Here is an 18,665-nt window from a genome sequence, read left to right as displayed (position 1 = left end):
AAGCAAGGCGCAGACTGACAGTCTGGAATGCCGCAAACACAGTCCGGCTCAGTGATACAAAAGCTGTGTCCCAAAAGACGCACTACATGCTGTGAACTTACGGTACACTTTGCCATCTAATGTTTGAATTTTCAGTTTAGTACTGTCTCAAATAGAACACTAACTGTTTTTACTGCACGGAATCAGTCGCTGACAGAAGTGATGTTTAAAATGCCCACTAAGTGCTGCTCTTTATTTTCACACGCAAATTAACTTTTAATTTGCTGCAAATGTTTGCCAGAAGTTTGCAGCTCTAGCCAGCAGTGGTGAACATCCAGCAAACCTTTGGCAACAATGGACAATTTGCCACAAATTTGCCACAAAGCTCATTCGCATGTGAAAATTATCAGTGGCAAGTTTGCAGCAAATTTGCTATGAACTCTCGATTTTTGTGAGGGAAGTGCAATCGCTAAGTGCATGAAGTTTCCAACATCCCATACTTCGCTATTTCATTTTTCGTTTATGCGGTACATAATCCGGGAAGTCATTGTACTCTTCTTTTTGTTGCATTCACACACTACTCACACTACTTACAGTATAAAATTATGAAGAAGAGTGCAGAAGTATGCGATTTGGGAAACTTCGAAAAAATTCTTCAGTAGGTTAAATTAACTGGCTTTGTGAGGAAACAGCATATAACTTTGAATTGACAGCCTGTCCAGTAATCTTCATCATGTTTTACATAAAATAATCTACTTGGAGTGAACTATGCGTGGAAATTATAAGCTTCACATTTCTGCCGTTAAACACCCCAAAAGTTTGGCTCCATTTACTTCCATTGTAAGTGCCTCACTGGAACCCAGCCTTTTGCTTTCTATAAAGAAAAGAAGACAAATTGCTGTGTTATTAGAGAAGTCACAGACAATTTGCCTCCGGTAGGATTTCTTTTACGGCTCTACCCATTCATTTGTCCTGTATGGTACCCACAAACAGTGATCTACTGTTGTAAAACTCAGCTGACCCTTACACTTTCTCCAATGATAAAGCATCAGAGGCTGTTATATTTTTATATATTTGAAAATCTCTGAAAGCATCCATGGGCTGTCATACGAAATATCAGCACTCTTGGAACACAACTTGTACAATCAAGTATGTAGTTAGGATTGGATCGAACTGTAGCACAATGCAAAATACACACACAGTGGCCAAAAAACGGGGTATGTAGCATATGCGGGGTTGGTCGCTTTACATGATGTTCAGACATTCTACTCCTGTCTAGGCAGGTGGTTCTTGGCCAGAATAGACAGTTTAGTGGATCAGTAGTCGATAGTCAGTAGTCCGGCTCTGTGAGACTGAAGTCCCTAATGCTTTTAACAGGATTAATTCTTTATGCAGTTATAAAATATGAAGTATCTGAGAAGTAAAGGAAAGATGGACAGGTACCTTTTCTCTAAGCTTACCAAGATCCACATTCTCTACATTCAGGCTCTGTGAAACAGAGGGAAAATAATGAGTACACTGTATCCATCTTACCTCGACAGATGATTCCAGCATCATTTACATGGGTACAGTTATGTGTTCCCCATCCATTTAAACTGCAGTCCTTCAGTGATGTTTCATTCCCCATACATTGTACATTATCCATCCATATTGGTCCCGAACCCTGTCCAAAATAGGTATATTTCTTTGCTTCAGCACCGGTTGGACACCCCAACTCTTTACACACCACTTCAGCATCTTTAGTATCCCAGTAATCGGTACACACTGTTCCCCACTGATCATTATGAAGAACCTCCACTCTCCCAGAACAACTGCTAGTATTTACCCTGACATTGGCTAATTCCCAAAGAGAAAAGAGAGGGAGAATGAGAAAGAGTCAGTTTACTAACTGCAAACCTGATCAAATTGCAGTTCTATTGAAATATTTACATGCCCTTTGCAGAATCTGCATCATGTTTAACATTTTATTTTATTTTTCTAAAAGAGGGATCTTTAAAAATACAAATGCTTCAAGCAGTAACTGATCCTCACGGAGGCAACACTTAATATTAATAACCAAGGGTATGTAAACTTCTCTAAAGGATAATTTCGATTTTATACTTAAAAATATGTTATGCAACTTCTTCAGGGTGGAAGTAGTACTAAGTAAAAAATAAAAGACAATTTGTTTAATTTGACATTTAAAAAAAAAAAAAGAGATTCTGCCAGGGGTGTAAACATATAAGTACAATGTAATGTAAACTTATGGTTGTATTGTGTGTATAATGCTTCAGTTTTTCACCTACCTTGACAGAAGACTCCCATATCTCTATCATGAGTACAGTTTTGAGCCTGCCATACCATTGATGGACATCTCTTTAAACTTGCCTCACTTCCAGTGCATTGTGCATTATATACCCACACTGGTCCTGAGCCCCGGCCAAAATAAGAGCTATTTCCTATATCTGCAGCACTCCCAAAGCCCAGCTCTCTACACACAACATTAGCATCCAATAGATCCCAGCCATAGTCACACACGGTTCCCCACTGTCCTTCATGGAAAACCTCCACTCTCCCAGCGAAACGGCCAGCCATGTTCGCCAACCTAACAAGCGCTAATGTTAAACATGGAAAGATATGAAATGGGATTAGAAATACTTGATCTTTATCATTCATCCAAATTCTCATCATAATAGAGTCTCAAGGCAGTATGAAGTATGTATTTAAGGTTTTAGCTCACGGCTACAGATGACCCCAGCGTCTTCTATATGTTCACATTCATGTATTCCCCATCCATTAAATTCACATTTCATCAGTTTAGTGTCATTTGATTTACAATGTACATTGTCCATCCATATTTGTCCTGAACCTTGACCAAAATATCCATCAGTCTTGGCTGCTATAAGATCCCCACAGCCCAGTTCTTTACACACCACTGCAGCATCTAATGGACCCCAGCCATTATCACACACTGTTCCCCACTGACCGTCATAGAAAACCTCCACTCTTCCAGAACATGAGTCCATGCCATTTACCAACCTAACAAGTGCTAATGTTCAAAAACAAACAACAAAAACAGAACAGGGATAGGAATTAGAAATGTATAGCATTTTGTATTAATCATTTGCTCAATTTCTGTTCAGTTATTTTCAATGTGCAATATTTAGCTTACGTTCAGATTGACAGATCACTCCAGCATCCTCGGAATGATTACAGTCTTGTATTCCCCATCCATTTGCTGGACATTCCGTCAGTGAGGATTGAGCCCCATCGCAACCTACTTCATCCATCCATATTTCTCCTGAACCTTCTCCAAAATAAGCAACTGATGTTGCTTCAATAATAATCCCACACCCCATCTCTCTACACACCACTCCACCATCTGTTGGATCCCAGTTATCATCACATACTGTTCCCCATGTTCCATTATAGAGAACCTCCACTCGTCCAGAACAATGGTCAAAACCATCTACCAACCTCACGGAAAGAGCTTCGATGGGAAGTCCATTTTCTAAATCTGTATGTAACAGAACATGTCATACACAGTCATCTAGTATTTGACATAAGCAGTGACCTGGGACAACATTTCATTCCAAGTAATACCAGCAGTACTACTGAGAGTAACTTTATAATAAGAACAACTGTGTGTGTATGTGCATATGTGTCTTCATACCCAGCAGGAGAATCAGCCACAAAGTATGTAGCATTGTGCCTGAAAAGAAAAGAAACATTATTACATTGTTTGGTTTGCCTTATAAACAAGCATCCAGTAAATGTCAGGGTCTTGCAGTGTCTGATTTTTATGGTTCAGAAATGCTAGCAGAACACTAGAGTATATCACCAACATCATCATATTTATTATTTGTTTGTCAATATAAATCCTGTTTTTATACACTTTGATTTAGTACCTTAGTATAAAAGGAAAAGTTCCCCAAAAATTGTTCTGGCATCACCCTCACATTGTTACAAACCTATATGAAATGTTTCTTCCGTGAAACACACAAGGAGATGTTAGGCAGTATGTAATTCTCAGTCACCATGCACTTTCATTGCACAATTCAAAGAAAGTGAATGGTTATTGCCAAACATTTCCTTTTGTGTGCCACTGAAGAAAGAAAGTCATATGGTTCTGGAACAACAAAGGGGTGAATAAATAATGACAGATTTTTCATTAAGCATCACTTTAAAGTATTTACTACTTCAGTAGTATTAAGTTTCACTCCACTTGGACAGTATTTTACCGTTCATAATTCAGTAGCAACAATTTACACAATGTTTTTTAGGAACAAAAAAGATAGAGCAATGCTTTATAAGCATTTAAGGCAAAGAAAATTAACGACGCGAGAAATACTTACACATTATGTCATTATAAGATAAAACAAATTTATAAACTACAGGCAACGACTCATTATTCGACTTCTTTCACCTGTTAAAATGTCACTCCTTTTCTGCAGCATCTTCAAGATGATGTGGAATTAAGTTAAGCAGTCTTTTATGTGTTTTAATCAGGATTTGCAATTCTCAGCTCCTCCTCTCTGAGTACATTAAAAAACTATCATCATCATTCTCAAAGTGAATTCTTGCAGTCTAACCACTTTTAGAATCACTGAGAAAATTATAATTCACCTATAACCCAATTTAAATGCTCAGTTGGTGCTTGAATAAATTCTTATCCATGAAGCCAATTGTGAACTCAAATACCTATGATTTTTTTTTTCACAATACATACTATTTTCTTTTCCCTGTGTGAGCAAAATATTGGTCATCATGGCTCTGATAGAGACGTCTATTTGTTGCATATGTTTTCATCTTATAGATATCAATTTGCTCATTTGCAAGACATTGCTGGAACATTCCCTGTTTGATGTTAGAACAACATTCAACTGATATTTTCATGCATTTCTGATTTTGATGTGGATCCACATTAATACTCATATAATGTATATTGACTTACTATGCTGAAATGTTGATGGGTATGGCAAGATTCAACATCCTATGTTTTCATTCAAACAAATTACTTAAAATTAATAGGACTGCACTGCAATAACCACATGCAAAGTCTTTCAAGGTTTATGAACAGGAAACTGCTGTGTGCTTTTTCTCATCATACTCATACGATCTGTCACAATCTGTCAGTATTCAAATATCTCACTGGAATCTTATTTCACAGGTCAGTTTCATCAAACTTCCTTATCATGTAAATACATTTGCAAACTTTAAAGCACATGGAAAAAAGTCCAAATTCACTAATGCTAGAACTCTAGATTTGTTTATATTTACATGAACCCATCATGACAGCAAAGTTCACATGCATATGTTTGAAGTTCTTATAAGGGTCAATGATGTGATGCTCACTTTTGTGTCCAGATTTAAGTTATTCAAACATACATTAATAATGAAATTCACCCAGAAATTACATCAATAAACATCTTATTTTCAATTTACAATTCAATTTCTGAAAGAAAAGTAATTTTGATCTTTTTTCGTGGGGCAGGTTGACAATATCTAGATTGTAAAAAAAAAAAGTAGCTCAGACAACCTGTGTAATGATTAGAACAGTACTGTCATTTAATGAATCTATGATTGAGGAGTTCCTTACATTTCTCATCATGTAAGATTGTCCAATGTAACCCAAGGCTTCAAGGGAAGATCCTAGTTGTTTGTACTTTACAGAGCTCATCTCGTGTCCCTGTAAACAAATTGGGTAAGTATCATTCAAACATCCTGCTGACTTTTCTTAGAATGGAGGGTTTGCATGTTTTTTCTGGTTGAATTAGTCATTTGATTGTGTGAGGCACTCACTGTACTATCCAGAAAAACATGCTTGAACAATATGTGTGTGTATATATATATATATATATATATATATATATATATATATACACTGTGTATACACTATGTACTGTATATAGATATACATTCACAGAGCACATTTTTAGAAAAACCAGTACACTTACTTATTCATGCGATTATTTAATCAGCCAATCGTGTGGCAGCAGTGCAATGCATAAAATCATAGAGATATGAGTCAGGAGCTTCAGTTAATGTTCACATCAACCAGGAATCAGAATGGGGAAAAAATGTGATCTCAGTTTTTTCCGACCGTGGCATGATTTTTGGTGCCAGATGGGCTGGTTTGAGTATTTCTGTAACTGCTGATCTCCTGGGATTTTCACACACAACAGTCTCTAGAATTTACTCAGAATGGTGCCAAAAACAAAAAACATCCTGTGAGTGTCACGGATGGAAACACCTTGTTGATGAGAGAAGTCAATAGAGAATGGCCAGACTGGTTTGAGCTGACAGAAAAGGCTACGGTAACTCAGATAACCACTCTGTACAATTGTAGTGAGCAGAATATCTCAGAATGCACAACATGTCGAACCTTGAGGTGGATGGGCTACAACAGTAGAAGACCATAGTGTTCCTAATAAAGTGCTTGGTGATTATGCTGTAGAGATGTTATAGAGGCAAAGACTGGTGCTTACTTTTGTCAGGGATCAGAACCAATATGGATGAATATTTTAATATGTAATGGAACAGAATCTTCACTGGAGAACTGTGCATCAAATTAATGGGGAATTCACAACTATGGGCATGAAAAGGACACTGGGGCCATCTGTCAACGTAAGTTAAACACATTGATAACTGTTGTTATCTGCCAAGGTTTTAATATGTATAAATAAAACATAATGAAGCTGAGGTTAGAAAATGGTCCAGTGTCCATTTTGAGTCTTTAATTAAAGAGTACAGAAACAAAAGTGTGTAAAAACAATATCTTTGCTTCTTCATCTGTTCGAGAGACCAGGCTAGTAAATGGAAATATCTGTTCTGGGATAGTGGAGGTTTTTCACAATGGTCACGGTGTATGATAATGGGTGCTTATTTTGGGCAGGGGACAGGGATGATATGGCTCAGCGATGTAAATTGTCATGGGACAGAGTCTACACTGTGAAGCTGTTCATCAAATGGATAAGGAATACACAACTGTGTGCATGAGAAAGATGATGGCATCGTGTGTCATTGTAGGTTACACTTTGAGTGGAAATCTCTAACAAAAAATATGCACATTTTTATAGGGTCATAAAATGTTCATTTATATCTAGACATATACGAGGTAACTGTACTATAAAAATATACTGTCAGTTTCAGAACTTAAAATTTCCCTATAAATGTTTCGGCATTTATAGTTACCACCCAGCTGAAACATTTCATTTTGAAATCTGTGTGATTGTGATATCACGAGACATTGCTCATTTGCATTTAAACATCCCACAACATGCGTCATCATCATGGTGCTCACGCCCACTGGTGCTCAGTTCATAAACAGAGAGAGAGAGCAGGATAGACAGGCCTAGTGTGGCCTGCTAACTATATCTGAACACCAAAGGGGATCCATCTAGACTATTTTGAAATAGTTTTGTATATAAACATACACTAGATGGAGGTCTTTTGAACATTTTCATGCATTTCGTGTCACTTTTAAAAGATGCGGTGGCAACTCTGAAAAAAAGACCCCATTCTGTTTTATTCAGATGAGCTATGTCTTGCTGTTTTGAGCACATACACGTCCTAGATGCGTTCTTGCGCCCATCTGGTAAAGATGAACTAGATGGACGTCTTTGACAGTTTTGATGCATTTCCAGCGATGTACGCAGGATGATACTGTGTGTGCGTCATGTGGCTGTGTCTTATGCGTATTTCAGCATAGATTGTATGATTTTATTTTGGCTCATACCAGCGTGGACTGCTTGTGAATCAGTCATAATACAACTCAAGCTTTGCAAAGGAACTGTTATTGAAGGAGGGAGCAGTTAATAACCAGGGTTGGGAGGGTTACTTTTGAAATATATTCCACTACAGATTACAGAATACATGCTGTAAAATGTCATTTGTAATGTATTCCGTTAGATTACTCAAGATTTATTCACTTGTTTTGACTATAAAAACTCTGCCAGTAAAGTAAGACAAAATGCACATGTTAAAAATACATTCTCTGAAAAACCTAAATATCTTATGCAGTGTTGTTTCTAAAACAAGATCAATCTAACTGATCTTGTTTTAAGGATTTTTAGATATTTTTACAGGAAAACGATACAAAAATTATTATCAAGAATATGATTTTTGCCCTAATATCAAAGGTCTTACTAGAAAAAAGAAATTATGATCCAACATGAATTTTCTTGATAATAAAATATGATCATGCCTGGTAACGTGCATGTAAAATGGCTAGAAATAGCATTTTAGCTTAGTGCAAAGCTTACAATTTACACAAGGTTTATTTCTATTTCTTCTGCTCCAAACTTACTTCAAACTTACTTCTCTGTCTGCTCGTATGACACATCATAAGAAAGTGTTTCACCACTGTTCAAATGCACTTTGGATCACATCATTTATATGTATAAATGTTTTCCATCTGAAAAGACTAAATATTAAATGAAACAAATTACAATATAATGCAAAGTAATCTCTTCAGTAATCAAAATACTTTTTGAATGTAACTGTATTCTAATTACAAATGATTTAAATTGTAACTGTAGTGGAATACAGTTACTTATATTTTGTATTTTAAATACGTAATCCCATTACATGTATTCCGTTACTCCCCAACCCTGTTAATAACCCTGTTGGACCCAGTCGAAAAACCCAGGGTGAGATCTAACCAAAATATAACTCCTTTTTCACTGAACATCTTGACAGCAGTCTCTATTACACTTCCTATAGCACCATCTAGCTCTGCGCATGCATCAAGTGCTAGAAAGTGTAATCGAGCTTGAAATCATGATCGTTCCTAGAGATTGCAATGGCAAGATGTACAGAGAAAAAGGAGCACGTTCTCATCCAAAACCAACTGGATCGCTTCAGAATACATTGATTAAACCACTGGAGTCTTATGGATTATTTCATTTTGGAGCTTTTGGAGTTACATTTCAAAAGAAAGAAAGTCCTACACATTTGTGATTTGTGATTGTGTAACCAAGCATACTTAAAACACTCCATCTGTCCAACTAATTTAGATATTACTAAACCTTCCGTTCAATTTTTTTCCTTATTTGAAATAAATCCCAATTACAATTAATGCCCCTTTTATATCTACACTACCATTCAAATGTTTGGGGTCACTTGACTGAAATGTTTCTCATGATCTTAAAAACCTTTTGATCTGAAGGCGTATGCTTAAATGTTTGAATTTAGTTTTGTAGACAAAAATATAATTGTGCCAACATATTAATTTATTTAATTACAAAACTAACATTTTACGCTTTTTTTCTAGGCAAAATCTAGGCAAAGTGTGGCCACTTTGAAAATGCTAAAATATAACATAGTTTTGATATATGTTTAGTCACAACACAATCCCCATATTTCCATTTCTATTATTTCATAGTTGTGATGACTTCACTATTATTCTAAAATGTGAAAAAAATAAATAAAATAAATAAATAAATAAAGAATGAGTAAGTGACCCTAAACTTTTGGACATTACTGATGTAAAAAACAGCACCATCACTATTTGAAAAAAGTAATTTTTGATCAAATCTAGACAGGCCCCATTTCCAGCAGTCATCACTCCAACACCTTATCCTTGAGTAATCATGCTAAATCGCTAATTTGGTACTAGAAAATCACTTACCATTATATAAAACACAGCTGAAAGCTATTTGGTTCATTAAATGAAGCTTAACATTGTCTTTGTGTTTGTTTTTGAGTTGCCACAGTATGCAATAGACTGGCATGTCTTAAGGTCAATATTAGATCAAAAATGGCAAAAAAAGAAACAGCTTTCTCTAGAAACTCATCAGTCAATCATTGTTTTGAGGAATGAAGGCTATACAATGCCTGACATTGTCAAAAAACGGAAAATTTCATACAAATGTGTACACTACAGTCTTCAAAGACAAAGGACTACTGGCTCTAACAAGGACAGAAAGAGACGTGGAAGGCCAGATGTACAACTAAACAAGAGGATAAGTACATCAGAGTCTCTAGTTTGAGAAATAGACACCTCACATGTCCTCAGCTGACAGCTTCATTGAGTTCTACCCGCTCAACACCAGTTTCATGTACAACAGTAAAGAGAAGACTCAGGGGTGCAGGCCTTATGGGAAGAATTGCAAAGAAAAAGCCACTTTTGAAACAGAAAAACAAAAAGAAAATGTTAGAGTGGGCAAAGAAACACAGACATTGGACAACAGATAATTGGTAACGAGTGTTATGGATCTTAACCCCATTGAGCTTTTGTGGGATCATCTAGACTGTAAGGTGCGTGAGAAGTGCCCGACAAGACAGCCACATCTATGGCAAGTGCTACAGGAAACATGGGGTGAAATGTCACCTGAGTATCTGGACAAACTGACAGCTAAAATGCCAAGGATCTGCAAAGCGGTCATTGCTGCACATGGAGAATTTTTTTTATTAGAACTCTTTGAAGTAGTTTAAGAAGTTCTCAAAAAAAAAATCAAATTGTAATAGTAATTTTTCACGTCATTAATGTCCTGACTATACATTGTGATCAGTTGAATGCCACTTTGGTGAATAAAAGTAACAACTTCTTTCCATAAGAGCAAAATACATTATTCCAAACTTTTGGTCACCAGTGTGTGTGTGTGTGTGTGTGTGTGTGTGTGTGTGTGTGTGTGTAATATATATATATATATATACATACATACATACATACATACATACATATACACACACTACCGGTCAAAAGTTTTGAAACACTTGCCTGAAATGTTTCTCACAATCTAAAAATCTTTTTATCTGAAGGCGTATGCTTAAATGTTTGAAATTAGTTTTGTAGAAAAAAATATCATTGTGCCACCATATTAATTTATTTCATTATAAAACTAAAATTTTATTAAAAAAAAAAGTTTTTGAAATTGATGACTTGGACAAAATATGCCCAGCATATAGATGGGAACTCCTTCAATACTGTTTAAAAAGCATCCCAGGGTGATACCTCAAGAAGTTGTTTGAGAAAATGTCAAGAGTACATTTCTGCAAAATCTAGGCAAGGGGTGACTACTTTGAAGATGCTAAAATATAACACAGTTTTGATTTATTTTGGATTTTGTTTAGTCACAACATAATTCCCATAGTTCCATTTATGTTATTCCATAGTTTTGATGACTTTACTATTATTCTAAAATGGGAAAACAAAATTATAATAAAGAATGAGTAAGTGTTTCAAAACTTTTGACCAGTAGTGTGTGTATGTATATATTTGATATCTTGATTTGATATCATATGTATCGTATGATACATAAATAAATACAAAAGTGTGATTAAAAGTGTGAGCAATTTAACATTGAGAGCTCTGAAACAGTCTCCTTCCTGGAGAGGCGGCGCTGAACGCTCACAGGAAAACAGAGCAACTAGTCTACATAGGCGAGTTGAGAGCTCGAAGAGCGAAACGGCAAACGGCAAGTAAATTATAGCGTTACATCTTGTCGACTTTGTCGAAGAAGTAATCCAAAATATTTAGAATACGTTACTGACCTTGAGTAATCTAACAGAATATGTTACAAATTACATTTTACAGCATGTATTCTGTAATCTGTAGTGGAATACATTTCAAAAGTAACCCTCCCAACACTGACAATGGTGTCATGTCCTGGTCAAACATCAAACATGTCGTTTTATTTACGGCAACATTACCGCGCAAATCGGTGGATTTTTTTTTTTTGTTTTTTTTTTTGGCGAGGTAAAAACAGCAGCAGTAAGTTGCAATTAACAGCCAGCCTCTCCCAGCCGACACTGAACGTGATCACATGCACAGCTAGATGCTCATAATTATATATTAAAAAAACAGCTTATTTAAAAAAAGTGAACATAAGAAATCCGCGATTACATGAGACTTATTATTCTCGGCTTTTGATGTCGAAATGTAAACGGCTATGAGCACTATACTTGCACACATTGGATAAGCTGGTAAAACTGTTAAAATTTACATGCAATGTGAAACTGGGGGAAGAGGGGAAAAAAATACATGTGCAGATCGGTTTTTGCTCAGACCGCTAAATAATATTGTATTATGTACATATAATGTAAAGCCAGAGGTCAGGTTCCTCTCAAGATTTTTTTTTTTAACACTAACTATTGAAAGTTTTTTTTTTTTTTTTTTTAACGGTCACATTTAGCTTGCTCACTGGGGGCTTTAATGCATGATTTTCTATAAAGCTGCTTTGAAACAATTTGCATTGTGAAAAGAGCTATTCAAATAAAGATGACTTGAATGTAGACAAACAAATTTTTCTCAAGAAAAACTTGAAAATTGTGAGTTTTTCTCATAACAATCTGCTGAAAAATGTAGTGCTGTTGTTTATGTTGCCACAACAAAATATTTCTATGTTCTATTGTTTATCTCTCTCTTTCTCTCACACAGATAAATGCAGAATTGTTGCACATGGCAAATTTACTTTTACAAGGAGGACTTTTGACTTTTTTGATTAGACTCCACTTCTCCAACTTACTAGAAACAAAGGAGCAGTCTGTGAGAAAACTAAGGATGCTGTTAAAGTCATGGATCAGGTATTCAATGCATGTAAATGAAATGGTTTGCCCTAGTGGTTCCTAAAGTGTGGTACACCTTAACACAGGACGGCACCCAGAGGTTGCAAAGTCTACAGTGTGATTAGATATTAAAAAGGGTACAAAGTTAGCATAAGTTTGGGAATCAATGGTTTGGCCTTATCAGTTCAGTAGTGTAATGTAAGCTACAATGAAAGCACTCCCCTTGACACTGGTTTTGTCATTGATGTGTGAGTTTTTACACAAGTTCTACTCAGCTGCATATGCTTGTGCCATGATGTTTGGCTTCATTTACATGCTGAACTTGCACCTAATTGTACCTTTGAGGGTTTCCAAAAAATCATCATTGACATGCTGTAGAAAGCAGAGAGATGACCCGAGCGGTACTGAACCAAAGTGACCCTGCTATATTGTTGTTCTTCATGTCATTATTTACCTAGAAGGCAAACCATGTTATTTTGCAAATGGAAATGTTTTTCTTTATATGTTTGACTTTTATTTTCATTACCAAATAACAGAAAATATTATTTTATTTTGTATTTTACATGCTCAGCCTCTCAGATATGTTTTAATTTATAAGATTTTTATTTATATCTGTGTGTGAAAGAAAATATTTTGTATATAATGCCAGTCATTTTAAAAGCTGAAAAGTGTTAACTTGTATTCTGCAAATATTTCATGCATGTTAACTCAAAATAATCAAGTAAAAAAAAAGTGATGCTCCTTTAGCTCATTTCATAGAAAGTGGTGCTGATGTAAAATCTCAAATGTAAATCTACAATTGAAATAGATGCATGCACATTCAAGATTATTAATAAATAAATGTCAGGTTTGTTAGATTGTGTTTTTGAATTACATATTTAGTAGCACTAAAGTTGCAGTATAACTGATATTAATTTTCAATTAATTACATCAAACATTTTACAGTTCTTTAATATAGCCTTAATTGATTAAAATATTGTATATTTCAAGAGCATTATAAAATGTTAGTTAAGTGAGTCAAAAAAGCACTCAAAAGTATAACTTATTGCATTTAATATACTTTTAAACAGTAAATAAATATAACTTAAATGCAATTAACATGCAATTAAGTGTCCGAAAACACTACATTCAGTTCACAAGCAAGTCTGTTCTTTGAAAGTACATTATTTACATAAGTATGATTACGTGTACTTCTTTTTCAGATCTGAAGTTATTTATTCCTCTAAAAAAAAAAAGAAATTGCTTAGTTTACTGAATACAAGAAATAACTCACTGACAAACTCAAGCAAAAATGTGTTTCATTGTTTTATTGTCACATTGTAATTGTTATGAATTAAAATTTATAGGATATTGAAACTTTTTTACAATTTTTACAATGTTTGCACTTTTTTATATTATTGTAAAAGCAATAAAATAATAGATGATTTGTATAAGCAAAATAATTCTTTAGCTGTTAAAAAAGGTTATTTTTCACCTTTTTGCTGCCTGATTTTGTATCTTTACATTATATACACTTAATTCATCAGCACTGCAACTATTTCACAGAGCTGCATCCCTTTCAGGCAAGGAGGAGGGTTTCCATTATATGTGCTCAATGTGTTTAACTGGTTAAATGGTATGTGAGACGCTGCCTCTGTTGGACTCTGCTCATTTGGATCCATCAAAACAAGAGTAATCATTGTACAAATTGTGCTCTGGCAATCAGCTTATTTTGATATAGAGAACAATTATTAGTCAGATTTAATAGTATAGAGCTTAGCTTGTGTTTTCTTAAGCCATGCACCGCCAACTACATATTTCATAATAAGGTTTAATTAAAACTATTAATGAAGCTGAGTATAGACAGTAAAGCAAAGGCGAAAATTAAAAAAATTACCTTTTATATTATTACAATTAATAATTAGTTAACTGCAATGCAAGGATTAAGGCCTTTTGACCCCTGACCTGTGAAAACAATGTTTATAATTATACTATCTATCTATCTGTCTATCTAGCTATCTATCTATATAGCAACACCTCTCAGTTTACATACCTGCCATTGTGTTCTTTTTGTGGAATAGAAGCCCATCAGAGTGTGTTCTCCATGTCACACTAAACTTCTTATTTGAACCTTGAACCACTTTTATCATCTGTGAAATTCGTTGAAAGCTCAAGTCAACTATTTGCACAAATAAAGGAGTATAGGGGAGACAACTGTAACCCAAAATGTATTCGATCACAAACAAGCAGAGTGATCACACTTATTCAGCATATGCTCAGCAAATTTTACAATTGCTCCTGGTCTCCCCTATCTAAAAGTACAAAAAGTGGTCACTGAACTTCTATTATTTACACATTAATATTAAAGTATTGGTTGCTTACCGTGTCCAGAAGGTTTTTCATGATAACTGGGTCATTTACATTGACTCCAGTTTTAGCCTTCACCAAAATCCTCACCACACCTCTTCTCACAAATTCTGTGAAAATAAACATTGACAGGGGCTTTACAGCAAGAATGTGTGTTGTATTAGCATCTCTTCACTTTCACTTGTAAGGAAGAAGACCAGAGTGCATGAGATATGAATTCCATAAACAAATTGCATACTTGTGCAAAGAACACCTGCATGAACCCCATTCAAACAACTGCTCACACCCCCAGTGAAAGGGTAGTCTCACACTGTCCACTCTTTTCCTGTACAGCTGAGATTATCCATCCACACTGGCCCCACAGGACCAATATATCCCTTCACATCTGCAATGTCACCACAGCCCAGCTCTCTACACAAAACTGTAGCATCTATTAGATCCCAACCATTGTAACACACTGCTCCCCAGTGACCATCATAAAGAATCTCAACTCTGCCGTCACATGCGCTGACACCGCCCACCAACTTCAAATCTGGATCAGTGAAAGCGTCATGGTTACTTTCTTAACCTCCGTCCACTGATGGAGGGAACGATATGTTGTGTCGATATAGTGACACTAGGGGTCGCCCTTGGGAGCCCCAAACACCTCTGATCTTTGAGAAAAGGCCAATGGGAATTGCCGAGTGGAATTTGCATGCCACTCCCCCGGACATACGGACATTTACTTTGTTGAAGAGTGGTATTCATTGCTAGACTTGTGCTGTTTGTTTACCGTCTTGAACTCGCGTCGCTTATACGAAGGTTGGTGTGTGTGTGTGTGTGTGTGTGTGTGTGTGTGTGTGCTATATTGTTTTTGACTTGTCCCAGGTTATTCACTGCTAGATTTAGCGTTGATTGGCCAGTATGTGTGTAAAACTATCGTGGTTTTTAGTGTTTATAAACAGTGCTTCACTTGTTTTAGGGTATTATTTATTGCTAAAGTGCAGCATAATTTATTTGCGGTGCACGGAAGTCGCACTTGTCACCTCGCGCGACCCTTAGTTTCTGTTGACCACGTGACTAGCTTTGTTGTGCTAAGTAGCATTAAGGTGTGTCCAGCACCATGTAAGATATTTAAACCGTTGGATCCATAGTCATCCAGGATAAGCAATCTATCTACAGGAGTCTGCAGTTGTGTGTAAGTGTGTTTATTTCATTGTTTTACTTTGTTGAAGAGTGGTATTCATTGCTAGACTTGTGCTGTTTGTTTACTGTCTTGAACTCGTGTCGCTTATACGAAGGTTGGTGTGTGTGTGTGTGTGTGTGTGTGTGTGTGTGTGTGTGTGTGTGTGTGTGTGTGCTATATTGTTTTTGACTTGTCCCAGGTTATTCACTGCTAGATTTAGCATTGATTGGCCAGTGTGTGTGTGTAAAACTATCGTGGTTTTTAGTGTTTATAAACAGTGCTTCACTTGTTTTAAGGTATTATTTATTGCTAAAGTGCAGCATAATTTATTTGTGGTGCAAGGAAGTCACACTTGTCACCTCACGCAACCCTTAGTTTCTGTTGACCACGTGACTAGCTTTGTTGTGCTAAGTAGCATTAAGGCGTGTCCTGCCTTTTTCATTGAATGGCTCATTATCATTACATATATATTTGACTTGAATGCTGATGCGGAAGTGGCAGCAGAAGTGGTAGCCCTCGTGTAAAGCCCTCCTCATGTGAAGACCAGCGAGTCTACCTGTGCGAGTCCACCGAGCAAGGACACCGACAAGGCGCCACTCAACATAGCACTTAAGTATCTTGTTATTGTATCTCTTATTATTTTCCTTCTATATACTAACATGTCTACTTCACGAATAACACATGCCTTCAAGCACATCCCTGTTATCTGTTACAGACCGTTTGCACGATATCGATGCAAGACCAAACGCAACCCACACAACCTACGGCCACTTTGCACTTCAGCACCTGCTTTGCTCTCTTTCTCAGTGGGACTCTGGAACTGCCAGTCAGCTGTGAACAAAGCTGACTTCAATCCAGCCTTTGCCACGCAGTCCACCCTCAGCATCCTGGCACTGACAGAAACATGGATATGTCCAGATGATACAGCGACACCTGCTGCTCTCTCCAACAACTTCTCCTTCTCTCACACCCCTCGACACACCGGTAGGGGCGGGGGAACATGTTTGCTCATTCATAACAACTGGACTTTTTCAACACACTCTTCACTATGTAACAATACTAGTTTTGAATTCCATGCTATTACTACAATGCAACCCACAAAAATACATGTTGTTGTCATCTATCGCCCTCCAGGTCAGCTGACAAACTTTCTTGAGGAGTTGGATGTTCTGCTGTCCTCCTTGCCGGAGGATGGTAGGCCACTTGTGGTTATTGGTGATTTCAACATACACCCAGACAAGCCCCAGGCCACTGAATTGAATACTCTCCTGGCCTCATTTGACTTGGAAAAACTACACACCACAGCAACTCACAGATCGGGCAACCAGCTGGACCTCATCTTTACACGTAACTGTACCAACTCAAATATTCTTGTTACTCCTTTACATGTCTCTGATCACTACTTTGTTCAATTCAACATGACACTCCCATCTACATTAAAACAGACTCCACCATTGGTTTCCTTTCGCCGTAACCTCTGTTCCCTCTCACCCTCTCGCCTTTCCACTGCTGTCTCTACATCTCTTCCTACACAAAATGTATTTACCACGTTTAATGTAAACACTGCCACAGACACACTAAGCTCTATTTTAACAACCTGTCTAGACAACATCTGTCCTACCTCCTCTAGGCCAGCATGTGCTACACCACCCAGCCCCTGGCTGTCTGACGTCCTTCGTGAACATCGAACTGACCTCAGGGCGGCTGAGAGGAGATGGCGGAAATCTAAAGATCCAGCAGATCTAGGTAAATATCAGTCCCTGCTTGCAACTTTTTCAGATAATGTTAAATCTGCAAAAACCTCCTATTACCAGAACAAGATCAGCAGCACCACAGACACTCGCAGCTTGTTTAGAACATTCAACACACTTCTCTGCCCTCCCCCTCCACCGCCTGACACATCACTGACAGCAGATGTCTTCGGCATATTTTTTACTAATAAGGTTACAGCCATCAGCAATATATTCTCAGCACCACACCTTGTCAAACACCTGTCTCCTGTATGCAACTCTTCTGTCTCCATGTTCTCTCCTCTGACTGACACTGAGGTCTCTAAACTCCTCCTCTCCAACCACCCCACCACCTGTTCCCTTGACCCCATTCCTTCTCACCTTCTCCAGGCCATTTCTCCGTCCATCCTACCTGCACTCACACACATAATTAACACATCTCTACTTACAGGCACTTTTCCCACTACATTTAAGCAGGCTCGAGTAACCCCGCTGCTGAAGAAACCCGCACTTTCATGGCAAAAACACTTGAAAGGGCAGTTTTCAATCAAATCTCTGCCTGTCTCTCACAGAACAAGCTGCTGGATGACAATCAGTCCAGCTTTAAAAGTGGACACTCAACCGAGACTGCCCTGCTGTCTGTCACCGAGTCGCTGAGACGGGCGAAAGCTGAATCAAGATCATCAGTCCTGATTCTGCTGGACCTTTCTGCAGCCTTTGACACAGTCAACCATCAGATCTTACTCTCCTCACTGGGCATCACAGGAACTGTGCTTGACTGGTTTAATTCCTATCTCTCAGGTAGGTCCTTCAAGGTAGCCTGGAGAGGTGAGGTATCCAAGCCACATCAGCTACTTACTGGGGTACCTCAGGGATCAGTGCTTGGGCCACTTCTCTATATACACAACATCACTGGGACCCATCATTCAGGCACATGGTTTCTCTTACCACTGTTA

The 18,665-nt window shown here is 37.2% G+C and overlaps 1 protein-coding gene across 1 annotated transcript in view; it reads right to left on the bottom strand.

Moving 5' to 3' along the window:
- The window catches only part of LOC127434870 (deleted in malignant brain tumors 1 protein-like), a 29,184-nt gene extending 24,783 nt beyond the window's left edge, over window positions 1-4,401 (bottom strand). Inside the window, exons 1-6 of the mRNA XM_051687902.1 lie at window positions 4,385-4,401; window positions 3,632-3,670; window positions 3,131-3,475; window positions 2,699-3,007; window positions 2,265-2,573; window positions 1,513-1,815 (exon numbers count right to left, since the gene is read on the bottom strand). Coding sequence (XP_051543862.1) covers window positions 1,513-1,815; window positions 2,265-2,573; window positions 2,699-3,007; window positions 3,131-3,475; window positions 3,632-3,665 — 1,300 coding nt within the window. The 5' untranslated portion in view covers window positions 3,666-3,670; window positions 4,385-4,401. The remainder of the gene's footprint in view (window positions 1-1,512; window positions 1,816-2,264; window positions 2,574-2,698; window positions 3,008-3,130; window positions 3,476-3,631; window positions 3,671-4,384) is intronic.
- Between the last annotated feature and the right edge of the window lie 14,264 nt (window positions 4,402-18,665).

This window comes from Myxocyprinus asiaticus, chromosome 45, assembly GCF_019703515.2.
Source record: "Myxocyprinus asiaticus isolate MX2 ecotype Aquarium Trade chromosome 45, UBuf_Myxa_2, whole genome shotgun sequence".
Lineage (NCBI taxonomy): Eukaryota > Metazoa > Chordata > Actinopteri > Cypriniformes > Catostomidae > Myxocyprinus > Myxocyprinus asiaticus.
This window is presented reverse-complemented; position numbering and strand designations above follow the sequence as displayed.